Here is a 19,977-nt window from a genome sequence, read left to right as displayed (position 1 = left end):
ACCTACGATGTTCACTACATTTTCATGTTTCTTTATAGACTCTGCAGAGTGAGGCTGTACAGTATAAAGCTCAAATTGATCTGCTTGTGGGATTGGGTAAAGTTATCATTAGCATTACAGCACGACAGTCAGGTGAATCCCAGTCCCCCCTTGTGGAGGACTTGACCACAGTTCGCTCACGCTACGATGAAGTATGGAAAGGCTTGGAAACGCGCAATGTCACGTTAGAAACTACAGTGATACAGATGGAAAAATACAGAAGGCTTGTTCGAAACATATCTATTTTTCTTACTCGAGCGGAGAAAAGGTTGGGAAAACTCGAGCCTGTAGGGGGAGATGCAAATACGATCAGGCGGCAAATCTCCGAACACAAGGTAGGATTAAGATTCCACCTGCCCTGCAGTTTGGTGCTAGCCAAACAAAAGCTTCTTTACAATAATTATGTGCTGCAACAATCTTTTTAGGAGGAAGCAGTGTAACCGAGTGGTCAGCGCTTCGGACTCGCAATCAGACGGTTGTGGGCCCTGGGTTCCGCTCTGGCAATATGCTGGATGTTTTCCCGGTCGTTCCGAGTTCAAATCCTTGGCCACGCTTGTAAATAGCCAACTGGTTGTCTCCTGCCAGTTGGGGTTAAATTTTAATCCTGTTACGTGCAACACTCAAACTTTATTGTACAAAAAGACCTGTAGTGAGGCAGTACTAAAAGTTAAATTATTAAAATTAATACACTAAGATTGAAAAAATTCCATTAACAGAACAAAGGAAAGAAGGCAAAAAAGCGAAAGAAGATGATTGTGACCACAAAAACGAAACACGCGGTATATGTCTTTGTCACTCGGTCTCTCGGGTCCCGAGATGAACTCACTTAGTAATAAAGCCAAAAATAGATTTTAAAAAAAAAATACATGGCAAGCCAAACATACAATATGCAAAAAGAAAACCCTCACGTATAAGAATAAAGGTACGCGAACGATAAAGGACTTATCCAACAAAAAACCAGCACATGAAGGTGTGAAAGGAAGAAAACACGAACAAAAGGCAGTAACGTGAATTCCTGATGCTTACAACAAAGAAGTAAGCAAGCTTCTTAATACATATTTGTTACGTTGTTGTTTTAAGTCAAACCAGGATATTATTTTTTGTTTCAGACCCTACAGAAGGAAATTAACCAGTACAACGGAGATGCCATGCTGCTGTTGCAGGCCGGGAACGATTTATTAGTTGGACGTGAAGGGGCTTCTGGATGTGACGAAATACAGGTTACCAGTTATCTGTAACTATTCTTTATCCCCAAAGCTTTTTTTTTTTTTTGGAAAAAGCAAGGCTTGTTTACCCTCGGTACCAGTGGTCTTTTCTCACGTGCTACAGACAGCTTCGTCGGCCGACATGTCTTCGCCTGAATACCGAAGACACGAACAAATTTTTGCGCGGGTCACTTTTTAAGACTTAACCGAAACCGGAAACCGCGCATAAAAAGCCTCTGGCACCCAGGACATTTTTGTTTCCGTTGTTTATGAAATGGATTTCTGTCATAGTTCCATTTTGAAGAAGCCAATTAAAACATTTGAAAAGTTAAGAATTTCCTTGTGCTGGGTTGTTTTTCAGGAAGAGATTTCTAGTGTGAAAGGTCGGATGGAATTTATTATGGTTGCCTCAAACGAGCGTCAAAAGGAACTGGAGAGTATGTGGAGTACAGTCATGAACTTGGATGAGTCCATTCAGTCACTGATGGTTCAGATTAAACAACAGGACCGGCAGATTGAGTTACTTATGGAAGAAGAAGACCCAAAGAATCTCAGCAGACGAGTCAAGGTTAGACAAAGATTTCACCCACCGGAGAAAGTGCAGGCTAAAACTATACCGAAATTAGAAACTTTATAAACACCACTCATTTCATTCCAGTGTGATTTTGGGATAAAAAAGAAGACTCCTAATGTAGGGAAATGTGAACGTTTAGCGTGCAACCATCAAGTTGTGGATACGCACGGGAGCCGGCTGTTTGGCCGCCGCTTTGCCTGTTGTTGTTGTACTTTTTATGGAATAAATATCTCTATTTACACCTGGGACGTAGATCTTGATGTAAGAAGTAAATATCAACTGGTGATAATGGTTCATTTTTATTGGTTTTGTAAACAGATGTTGGATCGCGAAGTATCTAGCCTTATGAACCAGCTGGAGAGTGCAAATGAGTCTGGACAAGAAGTGATCAGCCACCTACAAGACACTTCGCAAGACTCAAAGCCTGTTGTTGAAAAGGTGGATGGTGTGAACAGTCAATGGGAGCAGCTACAAGTGAAACTCCAAGAGTTAAGAAGTCACGTTAAACCCTTGGTAAGTTTTTCAAAGCTTTGTTGTTGTTTGTTGCCTAATACGTTCGAGGAAAATGGTTCTTTTGGTTATTAGTACAGCTGGCGCTCTTGCCGGGTAGTTTTCTTTATGTAGATTATGCGGTTGCAGTCACGCTGTTTGTATCAACCTGTTTTGTGACGGTTGGTTTCATATTCTGGACCTTTGAAACAACGAGGAGTAGCTCAGGTGACTACTCATTTTTATCGTTTAGTTGAATAATTTAAAAGCAAGAGCGAAGAATGGCGATGGACGTCAATGTGCCCAATTGTTTATAACGTCTAGTCAAATAAACTTTTTAAGGCCCTCTCCGCGACCTCTGTCCAGCTCCTCCATTCGCTAAATCATTTACTTAGTAGCAAGTTTGGAAGCCCAGCGTAGACGAAAAGGAGCTAAAGGTTGTTTTTAGTGGTTGACATTTATTTTTGGAAGTAATCATGTTTGGCACTGCATCGACGGTAACTTGTTTTATCACCAAAGTATGCCATAACGACAAAAAGACACTCCTAGCGTCTTTTGGCATTCTTTTACCGATAAACAGATCACTTTTTAGCACGAAATTTTGTTATGAAGGTTTTAAATCCCATTTTCAACAACGTCTACAAAACGTAGGCGTTATCTTTGCAAAATTTGTTTGAATATCTGCAGTTTAATTAAGCGAAGCCTTTGCAAGTGGGGAGTTATTTTGATCAGCGTCAAAACTGTCATGTCACAATGTCAATTGCCGATATGTGTGTTCAAGGCCACATTTTAAAGCTATTTGTCATCACCTACAGCATTGCTAATTATAACCAACCATTGGCACGGTTGGCATTTGTTATTAGCAATTTACAGCTTAAATATTACATATTTATTTCATGATAATTAATAGTTGTCTGAGGCAGAAATGTTGGCAGCGTTGTGATGGCAATATTAAATGTGTAGCATTTTAGAAGTCGTGAAAAATCCGTGTATTGACTTGCTATGCACGATTTTGTGAGCAGGTGAATTTCGGTTGAGGGCTGTCCCCTTGACTTTGTTTATATGCGCCATTTCTATGGAAGTCCAATGGCTCTTAACAACAAGGTGAATATTCAACGATGGCATTAGTTATAAGGGGACTTGCAGTTTTTTCCGAAGCTTTCAAAGAATAATCATCTTCTCCATTGGGCATTTTATAATTTCGCAAATTATTTGTTAAATCAAACCAGACGATTTGTGCACATATTGCATTATGAAACATTGCAAACTGGATGGTCAATCTTGCGAAACTAAGTTTGATAATCGCGAAAATTTATTTGGGAGCTTATAACCTCGGGAAATGGGAGGATGTGAAAAACCTAATTTTCTTTTTATGGCATTCCTTTTCTCGACGCTTTTATTGTTTTTCTCTTTGCCTTATTCAATTCAGTTCTGCGCCGTGAATATGTTCTCCAGTATTCGTCACCAGGTAGCGGGTTTGTTTATGCTGTGGTAGATGGATAATTTCTATTGAGTTAATTTGACGACGGAGCAAATTTGTACATTTTTGATTCTGTCGTCTTAAGAGCTGAATTCAATTACTGAAAACTGAGTAATCATTCAACGTATCCAACCTAAAAAAACGTTTTGTTGGGCTGAAATAGTCTTATATTTCCAATTAAAAAGGCCGTTATGATAATCATTTTACAAAGAAACTATCTTGAGTGATTAAAAACGATCAGTTTGGGTATAGCACCTTTTTAGCGAACGGGCAAGAGTTAAAAAAAAATTATAATTCTTGAATGATGTGCCTTCTGTCTTGTTTATATATCTGTAGGGCGATGAAGCAACGAAGGGCGATTCTTCCCCTCATTTTAAGGTTACATCAGTTAAAAAGAATCAAGTTGAGGGATTCGTGGTTTCTAAACTAAATGAAGATCTTGTTATAAGCGCACGAGCTAAACTAAAAGGGGAACTGTTTGCTAGACCGTTTGCGTTTCGAAAACCTGTTTCACACGCTTTTGAGGGCCATGAAAGACTAGACGACGCATTTGCCATTGGCTTTAACTCGGTCAAAACTGGCATGGTGACCGAACCAGTCATGGTAAAACCCGAAACGGGCAATGATGACAGTCAGTTTGAGTGGGAAAAACCACTTCTTGGAGGCTCGTCCGATAAAGGGGAAGATAATGGTGTTAAAAACGAAGTGATGTTTAGGAAAGTAAGCATCCCGTTTCAGCCTCCTGTAAGAGACGAGAATCCAGACGAAGAAGTTGTCCAAGATTACATCGATGAGCAGGGTCGTCGGGTGACGATAATTTCAAAGATTACAACCACAAGGAGTGTAGCGAGGGAAGAGCGCCGAGATCCTTCATTTGAGTTGGCTGTTGATGTCCCAACGGAAACTTCAGAGGAACTGGTAGAGTACTCCGATGAATACGGTCGGAGTGTGAGAAGGGTTTTTCGGTCCTCTGTTAGCAGCAGTAGTACCAATGCTTTGGTAAGAGATGGGCCAGTAAAGGTTGTGCTTCAACACAGGAGTCACGATCAAAAAGTTCAGTCAGAAAGACTCGAAGATCAAGAACGTATTGAGACCTTCACATCAGACAAAGGGCACCGCACACAAAAACTTAAAAAGACGGCATTCAGAACTCAATTGAAGGGAAGCAAACAGGGTACTGAACTCAACGAGAAAGGTGTTTCCTCACCCATCGTACCCACTGGGCGGGATGAGGAAGAGAAAATGGAAGTAGTAGAAGAAAAGGAAGATGATAAGAAAGTAAGTGAAGACCAAGACGAATCTGACGACTTTCAAGAGAAAATTGTTGTATTAGAGCTTAAAAGGTACCCTCAGTTTCCCAAATGGCTTGATATTTCGTCAGAAGAAGCAGGAAAACAAAAGGAACTTCAAAGTGTCACTTATCCGAAGAAAACCTCTCCTGTTGACCCCGAGATCAAGAAAAGCCCAGAAGTAAGAGAAGATATTTCCTGTACTTACGTTAACTGGAAGGTGGCAATTCCCGAGCTAAGCTCTTCTTTTGATGACGTCGACGAGTGTTACAAGTTCCCGACAATATCTCATGGGTATGAGGTACGAGAGCCGTATTCAGACGTTTTCAAACCATTGGATTCTGTTAACGAACAACACGATTCTGAAGAAGTTATTCCTTCCGTAAAACTACGTGATTTTTTACTTCCTGCGTGGATGGTTAAGCCTGAAGTCACGCCACAAGAAACAAAACAACCCAATGAGAGTTCTTGGCTGATTTTACGTTATCAACCAGAACATCGGGAACCAAAAGAAGAACTTAACCGTGAGAACGTGAAAGAAATTTCCACCCCAGTAACTTTGAATCGAGATGTAGTCAGACCTAAAATTAGTGGAATGGAGGAGGTATTGCAAGAAAAACTTGGAGAGTGTAATAGTAAGAATAGCCCATTCCCTCTTCCCCAACTGATAGAGTGTTTTCTACAAGATGGTGAAGAGTATGATGGGACTGGTGGTGTGGAGAAAACAACTTTAAAATCAACCATCGCATCAACAAACGCAATTCCTGCCATTATTGCCGATGAAAAAAACGAACTACCAATAATTTGTTTTGAATCAGCATTCCCTGTTTACCTAGACGCAGATACGGAGGAAACTGTTCCTTTAGTCCAAAGTACAAAAAATTCTTTCCCTGAGGGGTTGCTTGAAGTAGAATTGACACCACCAGAAACGAATCAACCCGAAGAAGATATTTCCTGGTTAACCACTCCAAATCAACACCAGGAAATAACAGTCAAGAACAGTCAATCAAGAACAGTCAATGCAGAGGGTGAAGAGACAGAACCAGTGACGGTTACATTTCCTATTACTCAAACTCAATACGATTTCCCTGTTGAGGAATATATTGACAACAATGAGGTTCTTGTGAGGAGAACGATTGATGATAAGAAAGAGGCGCAACAATTGGAGGTGTTTGAGTCAACAAGTCCCATTTGTGTTGAAAATGGATGTGTAGAGGCTGTTTCTTCAGTGCAATCTCAGCACGTTGTGCTCCCTAAATGGATCAGTGAAGCAAAACAACCAGAACAGAAATTGTCGTTTTTGATCTTACCTTCTCAGCCACTGCGCCTTGAAACAAAGGAAGACCTTGACAGTGAGATTGTAATAGAAAGCTTTTCTGCAACAAATGTGAATCGAGACGTAGTCATTCCTGAGCTAACTGAAGTAGATGACGAATCACCCGCTGAAGAATTTGACGACCATGGTGTTCAACTGGTAGGAACTGTGGATCAAACACAAAATGTTTCCTCGGACGATGACGATGTTGGTATTCTACTGAGAAGCTACCTATTGACATACTATGACAATTTTCTACCTTCATCAGAAACGCGAGATGTTCTACTCGCTGCGGATATGGTCAAAACAGAAGTAATAGGTCCAGACGAGGAAGAAGGGACTTCAAGCACAGAGGCTGCGACTTTAGGACCAGTCACCCCCGAAGCTGTTCTTGTTGCTCGGAAAACACCTTTGTCTCCTGAACAGGCATCGATACCATACGAATCCATGGTTGTACAACCATACTTTATCATCATGGAAACATTGCGTCAACTTGTCATAGAGCAGAGATCGCTCATTTTCATTTACAGCTCAAGGTACATGCAGTTCAATTTTGTATTGGAGAATTTTCTTTACTGGATGATTTTCACGATACGAAAGCTCAGCTTGATGAAGCCAGTCCCATGGAAGGTAGAGGAGATCCAGAGTCAGCTGAGAGAGATAAAGGTATTCACTCGAAGTGTGTTTGCATTTGCATGAAAGTGTCAGGGTTATTGACGTAAACTGCCCGGTACTGTTTACATGCTATCAAAATTCTGGACATCTAGTTATGTAACAGCCAAGGCCACTTGGATTTTAGCCAACACTCTGCATGTCTTTGTCCTTGGATATCTGCAAATGAATTGATTGACTGTCTTTTCCCTTTACGTTTTATTGCCGCGGAGAGCACATTTTTCGTTGTACATGTTAAAAAGGGTCCTTTAAGTCTGAAGACTAAAAATGTAGAAGCGATCTCTTTGTATGCTCTAAGTGGAACTATGCCGTCATCCATTCCTACTGTTTGACAGCGTTACCATGACTAGACAAGGACAGATGAATGCCCAAATCCGGTAACCGTTAACTGTGTGACAAAAGCTTTTAAGATGAAACGATAAACTTTCCAGTTAATTTCATTCGTTATATGTATTACGGCCACGTGAAAGGGCCTAATTGTATAAAATACCGATGGCTAACTTATTCATTTATTACTAATATTTATTGTCATCAAAGATGCAGAAATCTAAGTGTAGCTGGTACTGTGAGTGAAATAACCAAATAAAGCGCATTTGATACTTTGCACGCCGACGCTTGCACTGAGTCATTTTCAATTGCATGTGTACTTAACACCATGGGCACAACATTGTGATTTAGTTGGTGTTCTACCCATAACTGAACATCGCCAATTTGCACTGTAACCGTTGTTCTGCATTGTTTATTACTAACATTTTGTGTTGTTCTTCTTTGACTTTTATTGTCAAATTTGTGTAAAAGAATATCTCTTGTAACTGTATATTGTCTTCTAATCCATGTTCTGTGTTTTTCTTTCTCCTCGACACGCTCACTCGACCGTTTATTTAGTTATCCTCTATACCCTATTCCTTTTACTTACTACATAGCTCTCTTGTTTCTGGGGTCCTTCCCTTCACCGACTCGCTTACTCACTCGCGGATCATTCACTCACCCACCTACCCTACCCTACCCTACCTACCACTCGCCGCTCACTCACTCACTCAACCACCCACCAACCCACCCACTTGCTCTCTGGATCGCGCACTCAGTCACTCGCGCGTCTCTTTAGTCTTCTATCCGTTCTCGCTTTCAATTTTTTCCTGTTTCTAGCTGTTTCTGTGTTCATTTATTTGCGAGTGAAGCCATCATGACGTTATCTTCCATCAATGAGCACATAACTTTTTTCATGCACTCATCGAGTTTTTTCCCTAATATTAAGACCTGTTGTTTGAGAAATAGAGACTAAGTTGAAAGTTGAGTTGGAATTGCACGCACTATTATGTATAAACTTACTTTATAGAGGATTGAAATAAGTTGTTTTTATTTTTTTTCTCTTCGGTTTCGGATATGTCCAGTCAGATTTAAAACCACAACCGACCGTAACAATAAACGTGTCCCTATTTTTAATATATACATACATAAACATATGTTTCTGTATTGCTTTTTTTCTTAAATCCTCTGTGTCCTTATAATTCTCAAAAACATTTTGATTTTAACAGGCTATCGAAGATGAAATCGCTGATAAAGCACCAATCATTGAAAACTTTATTAAAGTCAGCGAGGTCCTGGTGCAGAACGCGCATCCGAGTGATGAGGGAGACCTGTCCAGAGAAGTCAACCAAGTTAACAAAGCACTTAACAGCATCTTCGCTGAAACCGCTGACCGTCGAAAAATTTTGGAAGATGTCGAACCACTGGCTAAAGACTACCACAGTGCTTTGCAAGCTCTTGGAGAAGTGCTTAATAAAGTGGAACACAGGCTGCGTATCCAGCGTGCATTTGGTGCTGAGCCGGATAGAATCACAGAAGAGCTTGAGGAGGTTAAGGTGATTACAACTTCCGTATAATAATAATAATAATAATAATAATAATAATAATAATAATAATAATAATAATAATAATAATAATAATAATAATAATAATAATAAGTAATGGTAACAGGACTGAGTGGAGTCCAATTCGGTCTGTAATCATACGAGTGATTAACAAAATCGGACGACCGCGTAGCGGGAGTCCGATTTGTTCAATCACTTGTATGATTACAGACCGAATTGGACGACACGAAGTTCTGTTACTAATTAATCGTAACTTCAATAAAATTTGTGATATAATAATTTTGCTAACAGTCTAAAAAAAGGGCGCGGGATGGCGGGTACTGTCCAATTACTTAGGCATGACGCGTACTGTCCTATTAAACTGTCCAATTAAGGCTGAAATCAGGGCAGTTGATAGCCAATCAGATTTGACAATTTTGTTATAGTTATGATTATAATAATAGTAATGGTGTTTGGTACAAACGGGGGCATGGGACTCGACTGTGAGAACTTTTTAAGAACTCTCGCAAATAAGCTTTCGACTAAGAACAATGAACCCTACGCCACCGGTATTTCCTGGCTTCGAATACAGCTTTCATTTGCTATATTAAGAACTGTACACAGATGCGTCAGAGGTTCTCGATATCCATTCAAATCACTTGAGGTCTCAGAAGACTTCACTTTCGCTGTAGCTGGTCTACATCTGCACTCATAATTTTAGGCCTAAATTTCTGATAGTAATGCTTGATTTTCCTTTTCTCACTTTTAAATTATTCACATTTGTAAATAGTTTTCTATCGTGGACATATATTTAGCTTTTAATTAATAATAATAGTAATAATAATAATATTATGGCAGGTTACTCTAAACACGTAGAGAAGTCGGTGAGGAAGCTACTTGGAGCGAGAGCACGGAGCGTACTTGAGCGGATGCAGAAGTCGGTCATCTCAAACACTTTAAACATTGCCAGAACATTTAAGATAAATACTTAGTTAGGGCGCTAAGGACTCCAGTGTTTAGGTTTTTGTTTTTTCTCTAGAAATCTAGAAACACAAGCTTGCTGATGTTTTTACTTAGATTTCTTAGAACATTAGACTTTGATTTTATTCTTTGATTTTATTTAGGGGAGCAAGGGTGGCGCAGTGGTGAGAGCACTCGCCTCCCAGCAATGTGGCCCGGGTTCGAATCCTGGCGTCGACGCCATATGTGGGTTGAGTTTGTTGTTGGTTCTCTCCTTTGCTCCGAGAGGTTTTTCTCCGGGTACTCCGGTTTTCCCCTCTCCTTAAAAACCAACACTTCCAAATTCCAATTCGATCTGGAACGCACGGACACGTCTCAACGAGTTCTTATGAACTCCTTAGTGATCCGTGGGTAAACAAATTACAATTTACAATTTTTTTACAATTTTACAATTTTTCTAAGTAAGCTTTTAGTAGAAATAATCACTTTATGATGGCCTCGTTTAGGTATATAAGAGATAATGAGAGTGTAAAAACTTAATGATTTTCTAAAAAGGCCTCTATTAGAGATAATCATATCATCATGTCTTAGCGTAGGTTTTACAGAGTATCAGAATTTAATAATATTCTAAATTGGCTTTTTAAGTAGAGAGATTCATATCATTATGTATATTAGGATCGTATTAGGTTTCGAACGGACCTTTTTTTACTTCTAAGTATAGCTTCTCAAGTGGTGTAGGTTACGCTATGCGCCCTATACTACTCCTAATGTGGACAGCATTCTAAAGTTTTATACTGCGACATAATAATAATAATAATAATTAAAAAACGGTAAAATCCTTTTATTGATAACAAAACTAACTATTAAAACCTATTTACCATTAATATCGCTGAAGAAGAAGAAAAAGTATTCAGTCAAGGCACTAGTTACAAGTCATTTCATTTCATAAGCTTCTTTTTTATTTCAATTAAAAACAACTCTTTTCAGTTAAAATCAATTCATTTCGACTAAAAATGAAATAAAATATTAAAAAGATCCTAAAATACTGAGTGTTTAAACCTTTAATAATAATAATTTACATTTATATAGCACAAACCTCTTTGTGGATGCATTCAGTTGCGCTTTACAATATTGTTAAATTGAATTATGTTTAAGGTGTCTAAAACGTACGAAACTATTAAAAACTACGCACCAGTACACAATAAAAGTCAACAATTAAAAAATCTCTTTAAAAGGTAAATTAGAAAAATTGTTTTTAACAGCAGTCCTAAAAGTGCCCAATGTCTTTATGTTGCAAATTGCCGAAGGTTATGCATTCCAGAGATAAGGTGCAGCTGACTGGAATGCACGATCACCAAGGGTGGGACGGGTCTTAATGCCAGGTAACTCAAGAAATATAGACTCATTTCTCCTTAGAGAGTACCTGGATTGTTTTTTGATAGTAATTAAATCAATTAAGTAAGTAGGAGCTTGACCATATAAGCACTTAAAAGTCAAAAATAGAATCTTAAACATTATACAGTAACTTATCGGAAGCCAATGAAGGTGGAAAAGCAATAGTGTAACATGGCAGAATCTTGGTGGTCCGTGACCAACCGCCAGCTGCGGCATTCTGTATCCGTTGGAGTTTCATGACATGTGAATTCGGGAGGCCATATAGTAGACTGTTACAATAATCTACTCTACTGGTTTATATAAAAGAATGAACTAATGATTCGGTGACTGGACGACTTAAATATTTTCTAATTCTACGCATGTTATAAAGATGATAGAAAGCGGATGAGCAAGGTCTGTTAATGGGTCATTCCACGATCATGGACGTTACATGAGTGTGGTTAGAGGAAAACCATTAGAACAGATACATAATAACAAAAAACTATTCCCTTTGAAATTTACTATTATGCAAAAATTTGTATTTAAATAAATTGAGCTGTCATGGATGTTACAACCAAAGAAACCACCTTCTTAAGTGCAAATGTTAAACATTAAATTCCTGTGAATTCTGCAAGCATAACTAAAAACAAATGATATTGTTTTTTAGGTAAATAGTGATACTATCATAACAAAGTGATAAATATTTTTTTTGTGATGTGTGCCTTCTTTGCTTGATGACAAAACACTGGCATGGATGTTACATTCCGGATCATGGACGTTACAGTGTGTAAAAAAAGAAAGAAAAAGAAATCAGTGATGTCAAAAATGTACCTTATTTCTTTCCCACAAACATTAGAAAACTGGCCATTAGTTTTGAAATAGGCTTTATCTTTCCTTTAAATTTTCACCTTTTTGACGAAAAAACATAACTCACCAAGTAAATGTTTGTGACTCTTCTTTTAGCTGATCTTTATGTATTATTTTTGTTCCATGATTTAAAATTTCAAAGAAGCTTCTTGTAGAAAAGGTGTTTTTAAAAGAAAAGCCTTGTTTCAAGCTCTTTCTCAGCATTGTGATGAAAAATGGATACGTTTGATACTTGGTCTATTAATTAGAGTATCTTTCAGTTACACATTATTCTCAAATTTTAGAGACTGTAAGGAATTTAGAAGTTTCCATATATTTTCTTTAAAAGATGAAATAACTTGCACTTGACATTTTTGTTGACTATTGTAATTATTAATAATGTTGTCCTTACAATAATTCACTATTCAAGACTTCAAGACTTCAATACTTATTACAAATTTTCTAAATAATATTTTTACAAGTGTCCTGGCACCGCAAATAGCTGTAGCTAGTCTAGGCGGGCTAAGAATGATACGAAAAGAAAATAACTGCAATTAAATTAAGGTAAAAAAAGTGCTCTCTTTAACTCCATAATAGTATTCAGCAATGCTGAATATACATTATCATTGTTATATAACAAGTTAATATTAGAACCAGGCTTTTTAGGCAATTGTTAGTGAGCTTCCTGAATTTATTGTTGTCATGATGTAACGTCCATGAAAGTAAGATCCATGAAGTATGAGAAATTTAACATCAATTTTTTTGTGTCCTTTTGGAACTGATTGGTTTTGTTGTCACAGATGTATGTTACTTGGTCAATTAAAAAAAGCATCTTTGTTATTTTTTGTATCGGGCTTAGACAAAAGCTGTGAGAGAAGAAAATTCCTTTAAATTTCATGGTCGTTTCGTAACGTCAATAGTTTTGGCAGTTACTGATTTCTCCCAGAAAATGTAAGTTGAAAATACTGTGGTTTTTAATGGAGAGCTATGGTTAAACTAAACATTTCGTGTTACATTTGATCTTCATTGAACTCAGTTGTTTGAATTATGGTTAAAAGATTATTGCATTCATTATTACCGGAATATGTCTTTTAGTAGTCGCTTACTTTGGGTACCCCCCTCAGTATCAAATGGTGGATCTGCACTTATGTCCTGATGATTTTTGAAACTTCAGTCCTTATGCATTTTGGCTATGCACTTAAAATCCCAGAGTAGTTTATTTCAAAAATGGTCATTTTTTCGTTTCTCATGTGGAATGAACCTGATATGAATTAGCATACTCATTTTCGAATCAGGTTCCTAGGTTTCGAACTTCACATGACAGAGCAATTTGGGAGTCCTCGACCGATAAGGTACTGTTGTTACTGACTTTCTGAAGTTGTTGTCGCGTTCCAATCAGAAAACATGCATCCGTTGACTGATATAAGCAATACATGGTTCCATGAGAGTTACAGCAGCGATTTCCTCCAAATCATTTCCTGGTCTAAACGCGATGTACAGTTGTGTGTCATCTGCATAACAATGGGGATTAGGAAGATGTGATTCGACGATCTTAAAAAGTTAGCTAGCATAGAGAGAAAACAATAATGGCCCGAGACAGCTCCCTTGTGGAACTCCAAATTTAAGATTGAAATTACTCGATAGAACTCCGTCTATATTGTTGCGCTGGGTTCTGTTGGAAAGGTGTGATTCAATCCAATTGTGCAGAGCCTGAAATTCCAAAATCAAACTGGAGGCGATCTAAGAGAATCCGATGATCCACGGTATCAAACACGGCGCTTAAATCAAGAAGTACCAAGAACGTGCCCTGCTAATTTAGATCATTCATTTAAATTGAACACCGAGGACTTAACGTGTGACTGTTGTTACATGACCTAGAGTGTTACTAGTCTCTGTTTTTTTTTTACTGTTAAATTATCCTAAGGTTGTCGGAGAGATTAGAGCGCCTCGTTTTGTTGAGAGCATTGCAGGGTGTTTTGCACAGCAATGCTTTTGAGATCTTAAACGAGTTCTCGGACGAGATCATTACATAGGACTGAGCCCATATATTTTGATGTTCTTCCCACTGAAGCGATGTTATAGATGAGTGATTTATAGACGTAAACATACATTCAAATATTCTTTATTCCTTTCTCTGAATACAGCCCTACCAGTGAAGCTTTTGTTTTAAGTGATTAAAGAACCTTAAAGTATCTTTGACAGGATCTAACAAAATGGCTAGATCATCAGCGTCTCTTGTAGTTTTTAGCCCTTATCGTTATGCCGGTCAAGTGATAGGAACAGTACATAATCTAATTTCGCCGCGCTGCGAATACAACGGCCTCTCAACGCTCCTAAACGTCCCCAGACTGGACGGGGATGGATGGGAGGCATGCACCTGTATTCGCCGCATGTTAAATCTAACACGCTTCTGCCCAGTAATCACTCTTTGGTGGATGACGACAATGACACTAAGAATGTTTTTTTTCTTGTTATGGGGCACCGAACTCTCCTGTTTTCCACGTTACTGTAGCTGCCTCTGCGCAGTTTTCCTCCACATGTGATTTGTATAGTTTGTGTCAAAAGTCTATAGAGGGCTTTTTATGGAAGGAACAAGGGCTACTTAAACGGACCTGTATTCGCATTTTATCATAAAGTTTCGTAAAAACCCTTTTTTTCGCGTTTCTGTGGTGTTTCGGTCTGCTGGAGATGTAATTTTGCACATTCTTTGTTTATTGTGTTTTTAGGTCAATATAGACTCGAAAGCAGATTACTTTTTGCTAATTTTAGTCAATTGTTTTTATTTCGTTCATAACCTACTGTGTTCTCGCAATTACGTCGTGAGAATTTTAACATAGTAGATAATTACAATTCTCGTTTGCAAATTCTTTCTAACTTCTCCGTTTACGTTCTTAAACTAATATCTAAGCAAAATTTACATGTTGGTACGTGTATTGGCACAATTTTACTTTTTATTTTTTAGAATAAAAACTAAAGCTATTAAATTTTCTTTTACAACTTTTTTTTTAATGTATTAAGAAAAATTACATTTTGGGGGATTTATATCTCCATGTGAAATCAAGATAAGCTGTTGTTTGTTAAGATGCAGTGTTTAACGGAGCTCTCTGTACGGACTTTATTGTTCAATTGTTTCATTGCTGACGGCCCATAACAACAATGACGGAACTGAACCAGTCGAATGTAAATTAGGTGTTGCGAATGCATAATTAAGTGGACAGGTTTTTCAAGAGGAAATTCAGACGTAACAGTTAGTTCGATAGCAAATCAAGTCAGGGGCAATTTGTTATTGGATCTACTCAGGTTCTTCCCCTCGATTGGAATGAAATGACGTGATTCTTCTTGTTTTGTCTCAACTCTTCGCCATTGGATAACTTCATATTTTCCATGTGAAAGTGAAAGAAATTAATGAACGGTTATGGTAAAAATCGCGAGCATGATAAAAGCGACAGTCAACTCAAATTCTGGAAATTCTGCAGTTATTTGTTGATCGTTATACATGGATAACAAAGACGGTAGAAGAAGTATTCCAAAATGTGGATGTCGTGGCTGTCTAAATTCGAGGTTGAATCGCTCTGGGAAAAACTTTTGTTTGGAGTCAGATGAAGCGACCGATGCAAGGAATCCGCCTCCGATAAAACAATATTCAGACACTATCGTCGAGTGTTCTTGCGGCTTTATTGAAAATGATGTATCCAAGTTACGAAGCAATCATGGAGTTTTCGTTAAATTCATAGGGCCCACAAATGCTGCCAGTTTAAGTCCCGCTGTGTCTGTTACTAATACTTCAAACAGTCGAACAAGTGGATGCGGCTTTTCGGAAAAAAATACGACTGACGAGATCTCTTTTGCGTGCGACCTAGAAAGTAGTAATTACAATATTAATTGCTGTTCGATAAATGCGCCCGAGGAGTATGTCCGGTCTATAACTATCTGGCAAGGTTTCCTAATTAAACCTCTAAACGTGAGAACAAGGCGGTCGCCTTCTCCAGTTTTACAAAAAGCCGATCCATCAAACAATGGTTTGTTGCTGTCAGGTTATACCTTTTCTAGTGGCAAATCACAGTTGGAGAATACTGGACTGTACAAAAATAAAGGCGAGATCTTTTACCCTTCGCCTAAGGTATGAAAACAAATTTGTTTTCAAGAACATTTGCTGTTTTAATTTCGCTTGGAAGCATTTTCTTAATTTGGCAGTAAATCATTGGGCACTTGGCAGTTGATTCTAGAACAGGAAATTCACCGTTTCGGTAGTTGTTATTTCGGTTGGTTTTTCTTTCACTTAACTGTGATTGGTTCATTGAAAGTCACGCAAGTGCGTTTTCACAATTTAGTATTCGTTATCGATTTAGGGAATACCGTGATGAGCATGCCGTCATCATGATTTTGGAGCCAATATTTGAAGCTCGTAGTGACGCAGATGACGTTAGTATTATTTTTTGAACCGAAATCAGGTGCTATAGTTTCTAATTAAGTAGAGCCTTCTACCGAGCGCTACAGGTACCCGTGTTGAGGTGAAAACAACTCTTAGTCCTATTGTAGTGCCTAGATTGTCAAGAAAATAAAATAGAAAGAAAGCAGTAAATCGGTATGGCTATCAAACTTTACTGCACTTTCCTTAAGTTGTGCATCATGATTTTTGAAAGAGCTAAATTGCGATTCGTGCACATAAAATGCATAAATAAATGTTTTTATGCTGTAGGGTGGTTTATATGTCAAACCGTCTTCCGCGTGGATAACTTGTTATTATATCGAATTCGTGATTTGACTTTCCATGGAGGGCGTACTTTTCATACCGCTTCTGCGGATTTTATAATTGCCGTTGAAGTAGGTGTTTTTGTATCCGGTTGCTTGGATGTAATTTCTTTTATAACGGAGACTCTCCTAGATAATTAAGATATTAAACTTAGCGGGCTTTTAATTATTGACATAAGCGTTATCTTATTAGTGACGTTTATAAAACCTGTATTGTGCTTGAACAGGACCTGAATACCGCTCTTGACAATGCGTCTGAAAAAGCTCGTGTGACTGGTGATGCACTTTTGAGCCTGCAAGACCCGTCATCAGACTCGGCAGTGGTACGCAACCAAATGGATGCGCTGTCAAGAAGGGTGGATGTACTGAAGGGCAAGATGACACAGTTTGAGGAGCATTATGACGAGCACATGCGCAAAGCAAGTGATTTTCAGCTCGCCGTCGAAAGGCTTCTTGCCAAGTTTGAAGGGAGAAAGGAAGAACTGCTAGAAATTGATATCGACACAACTGATGGGCAGGCTATCAAGAAGCGAATTGAAGAACTCGAGGTCAGTGGGGTGATTTGATTACTTGAGTGGTCGTATTCATTTTTATCGTTTTAGACGTATCCGATTATGATAACCTAGAATTAACGATAACCTGCCTTCTTTACCAATAGTACTTAGCAGCGTTCTTTGCTTGTTTTTCCCGATTTCTCAAGGAGACTTGCAACAGACTCGTGTTACCTTGAGAAGGTATGAGTTGATCCTTCCTTACATTGTGATAATGATTATATTTGTAGGCGTTCCGCGAAGAGATAAGTCAACACAAACCGTTACTCACAACCGCAACCCTGGCTGGTGACTGGTTGATCAGAAATGCTCATCAATCCAACGCCGTGTAAGTTTTAATCTTTACTGTAATGCAAATCAGTTCTGAGAATTTACCCTCAAGCACATAGCTAGGAAAGTGATTAGTTCCTCAACTGAAGAACTCAACTGTGAATGAATACCTCTTACTAACCAGGTGTGAGGTCCTAAATTTGAGCGAAAAAACAAACAAACAAACAAAAACGAGAAGCAGAGCTTATAGTACGGATCAAGAAAAGGAGGATAGGAAGATGTTTAGTATATCTGTGGGTTTAGGTAAACTGAGAGGGCATCGAAGATTTCAATTCAAAATAGACTTGTGAATTTTCGGTCTTAACACTAAACAGTGAAATATGGCCGGCTAAACTGACCAATCAAAGTGCGCATACTAACTTTGAGATGTAATAATAGATTTGATAAAACTACTGCAACTTAAATGACTTGATGCATAAATACATATTATAAAGCTCACAGTTTATCACAACACTGTTCCCGTTGTTCTTTTCATTTATTAAACTTTTAAGCCTGTTCCATATCTCCGGCCCTACCTGTACTTTTGGGATACACGTTATTCTTTGTTGTCTAACAAAAAGGATGTCCGTTTTCGTGACTGAGGTATTTTTAAAGTATTCTAGGTAAGGCAAATCTTTACTCAACCTTAAGAGTAGTCAAAATCAGTCACTCCGTGTTATGGAAAGCGTCCTATGTCAGAGCATCAGAACAGGGCCGTACTTGGGGGTGGGTAAAGGATAACGAAAACTGAAAGAAAAGGTGAAGGCAGGTTGACTTCTTGCGTTTTGGTGTTTTTATGATCCGGAAAAACAAGTCCGTTCGCTTAAGTTGTGTTAAGTTTAAATTGTAAAACATGTTGTTTTGCAATAAACTGTCATGGGAAAACACTTTGTACGGTGACAGTGCTGAAAACGTCATAGATCCTCATTCTCGCGCTCCTAAAGCTTCTTTTATGTGTGCAACAGGTTACCGAGTGGTGAGCGAGAGGGCGACGTTATTCCTGAGGAAATACAGAAAACTTTGGACAAGATCAAGGAGAATTTTCACGATCTGGAGGGGAGAATTCGCCAACAGAAAATGTATCTCACGTCCTTAACACTGCAACAGGTACAAAGCTGCGGTGTGACATGGCTTTAGCAGGCTCTAGTATAGTTGACTGGAGTTAACTGTTAACTGAAACTGATGGTTAGAATCGAGCAGTGTCGTGTTATTTGTAAAGCTTATTACTGGTCATTAGTGTTTACCATGTTTGTTTTGCCTATAGAAATATTCCTTGATACAATGTCAAAGAATTACTTAAGAAATTTCTCAAGACTTAGTTCCCTCAACGCCTAGTAATGTCATCACGAGGAGTTTTGTCAATGCTGTGGATCCTTATCTTATCTTATCTGCCATAGATTATACAGTTATTTGTTTTAGTGATTCGTTTCATTCTGTTTTACACAGGAAAAAGTACTTATTTTGCCTGTGGATCCTCGGCCAGTACTGGAAGCCATGGATCAGTTTATCTCGTGGCTATTTCGGGCGGAGGAAGTGGCCGCAAGCTATCAACCCTTCAAAGCAGATCTTATCTCGCTGAAAGAGGAGGAAATTGCTCACACGGTAAGGCTTCAACAGGTTAATTAAAAGCAGCTGATAGATTCCTAGGTATACACACGGAGGGACGCCACGAAAACACGGCCCTAAAGAAAGGAGAGTGTAGGTGTAAAAATTGTGGTGTAAATTGTTGATTATCATTTTCATTTTTTAAGAGCAGAGGTTTGAAATAAATTATTTCTCGATGTAGATCGTAGCGAGCATATCTGTAGTGTTACCTGACTTTGAAACTTTCCTATTTTTCATTCTCCCGTCACAGTATTGATTATGTTGGTTAGCAAAAAATATTATTATTTTTTTACGAATTGTAATTGTTTATTCAGACTATTTTAATTGCTGGTCACCCAGTTATACCGGCGTTTAACTAACTGGTCTTATTAGTCTACCCGAGTTTGGAAGTTTTAACAAGGGTTTGTAACGGTTCTTCTTGGCTAAGACCAAATTTCGAACTTTTCATGAGACAAGCGAAATTGTAATTTGGGTCGACGTGAATTAAGTTGAGTCCAACTACTGCGTCAGAAGTAGAGCTAATAAAGTGTCAAACAAAACAAACAAAAACAATTTGTAGTCTCAAATACTGGTTTTGCGATTGGTTGAATATTTCCCACGTTAATCTATTGAGTTCCTGCGTAGATACTCAAAATTTGAAATTTCGTTCATGTTTGGCAGCAGAACC

At 38.3% G+C, this 19,977-nt stretch overlaps 1 protein-coding gene across 3 annotated transcripts in view; it reads left to right on the top strand.

The window, feature by feature from the left end:
• The window catches only part of LOC140952877 (uncharacterized), a 136,230-nt gene that overhangs the window by 23,072 nt on the left and 93,181 nt on the right, over nt 1-19,977 (top strand). For 2 of the 3 annotated variants that reach the window (XM_073402327.1, XM_073402326.1), the window contains exons 15-23: nt 39-374; nt 1,149-1,259; nt 1,606-1,812; nt 2,137-2,331; nt 8,599-8,925; nt 17,073-17,393; nt 17,627-17,724; nt 18,671-18,812; nt 19,152-19,307. In XM_073402327.1, coding sequence (XP_073258428.1) covers nt 39-374; nt 1,149-1,259; nt 1,606-1,812; nt 2,137-2,331; nt 8,599-8,925; nt 17,073-17,393; nt 17,627-17,724; nt 18,671-18,812; nt 19,152-19,307 — 1,893 coding nt within the window. Of the gene's footprint in view, nt 1-38; nt 375-1,148; nt 1,260-1,605; nt 1,813-2,136; nt 2,332-8,598; nt 8,926-15,359; nt 16,214-17,072; nt 17,394-17,626; nt 17,725-18,670; nt 18,813-19,151; nt 19,308-19,977 lie in introns of those variants that run through there. The other variant, XM_073402328.1, reaches the window with a different exon arrangement.

The sequence above is a fragment of the Porites lutea genome, chromosome 11 (assembly GCF_958299795.1).
Source record: "Porites lutea chromosome 11, jaPorLute2.1, whole genome shotgun sequence".
Lineage (NCBI taxonomy): Eukaryota > Metazoa > Cnidaria > Anthozoa > Scleractinia > Poritidae > Porites > Porites lutea.
The sequence above is the reverse complement of the archived record's forward strand: the minus strand, read 5'-3'. Positions and strand labels throughout refer to the sequence as shown.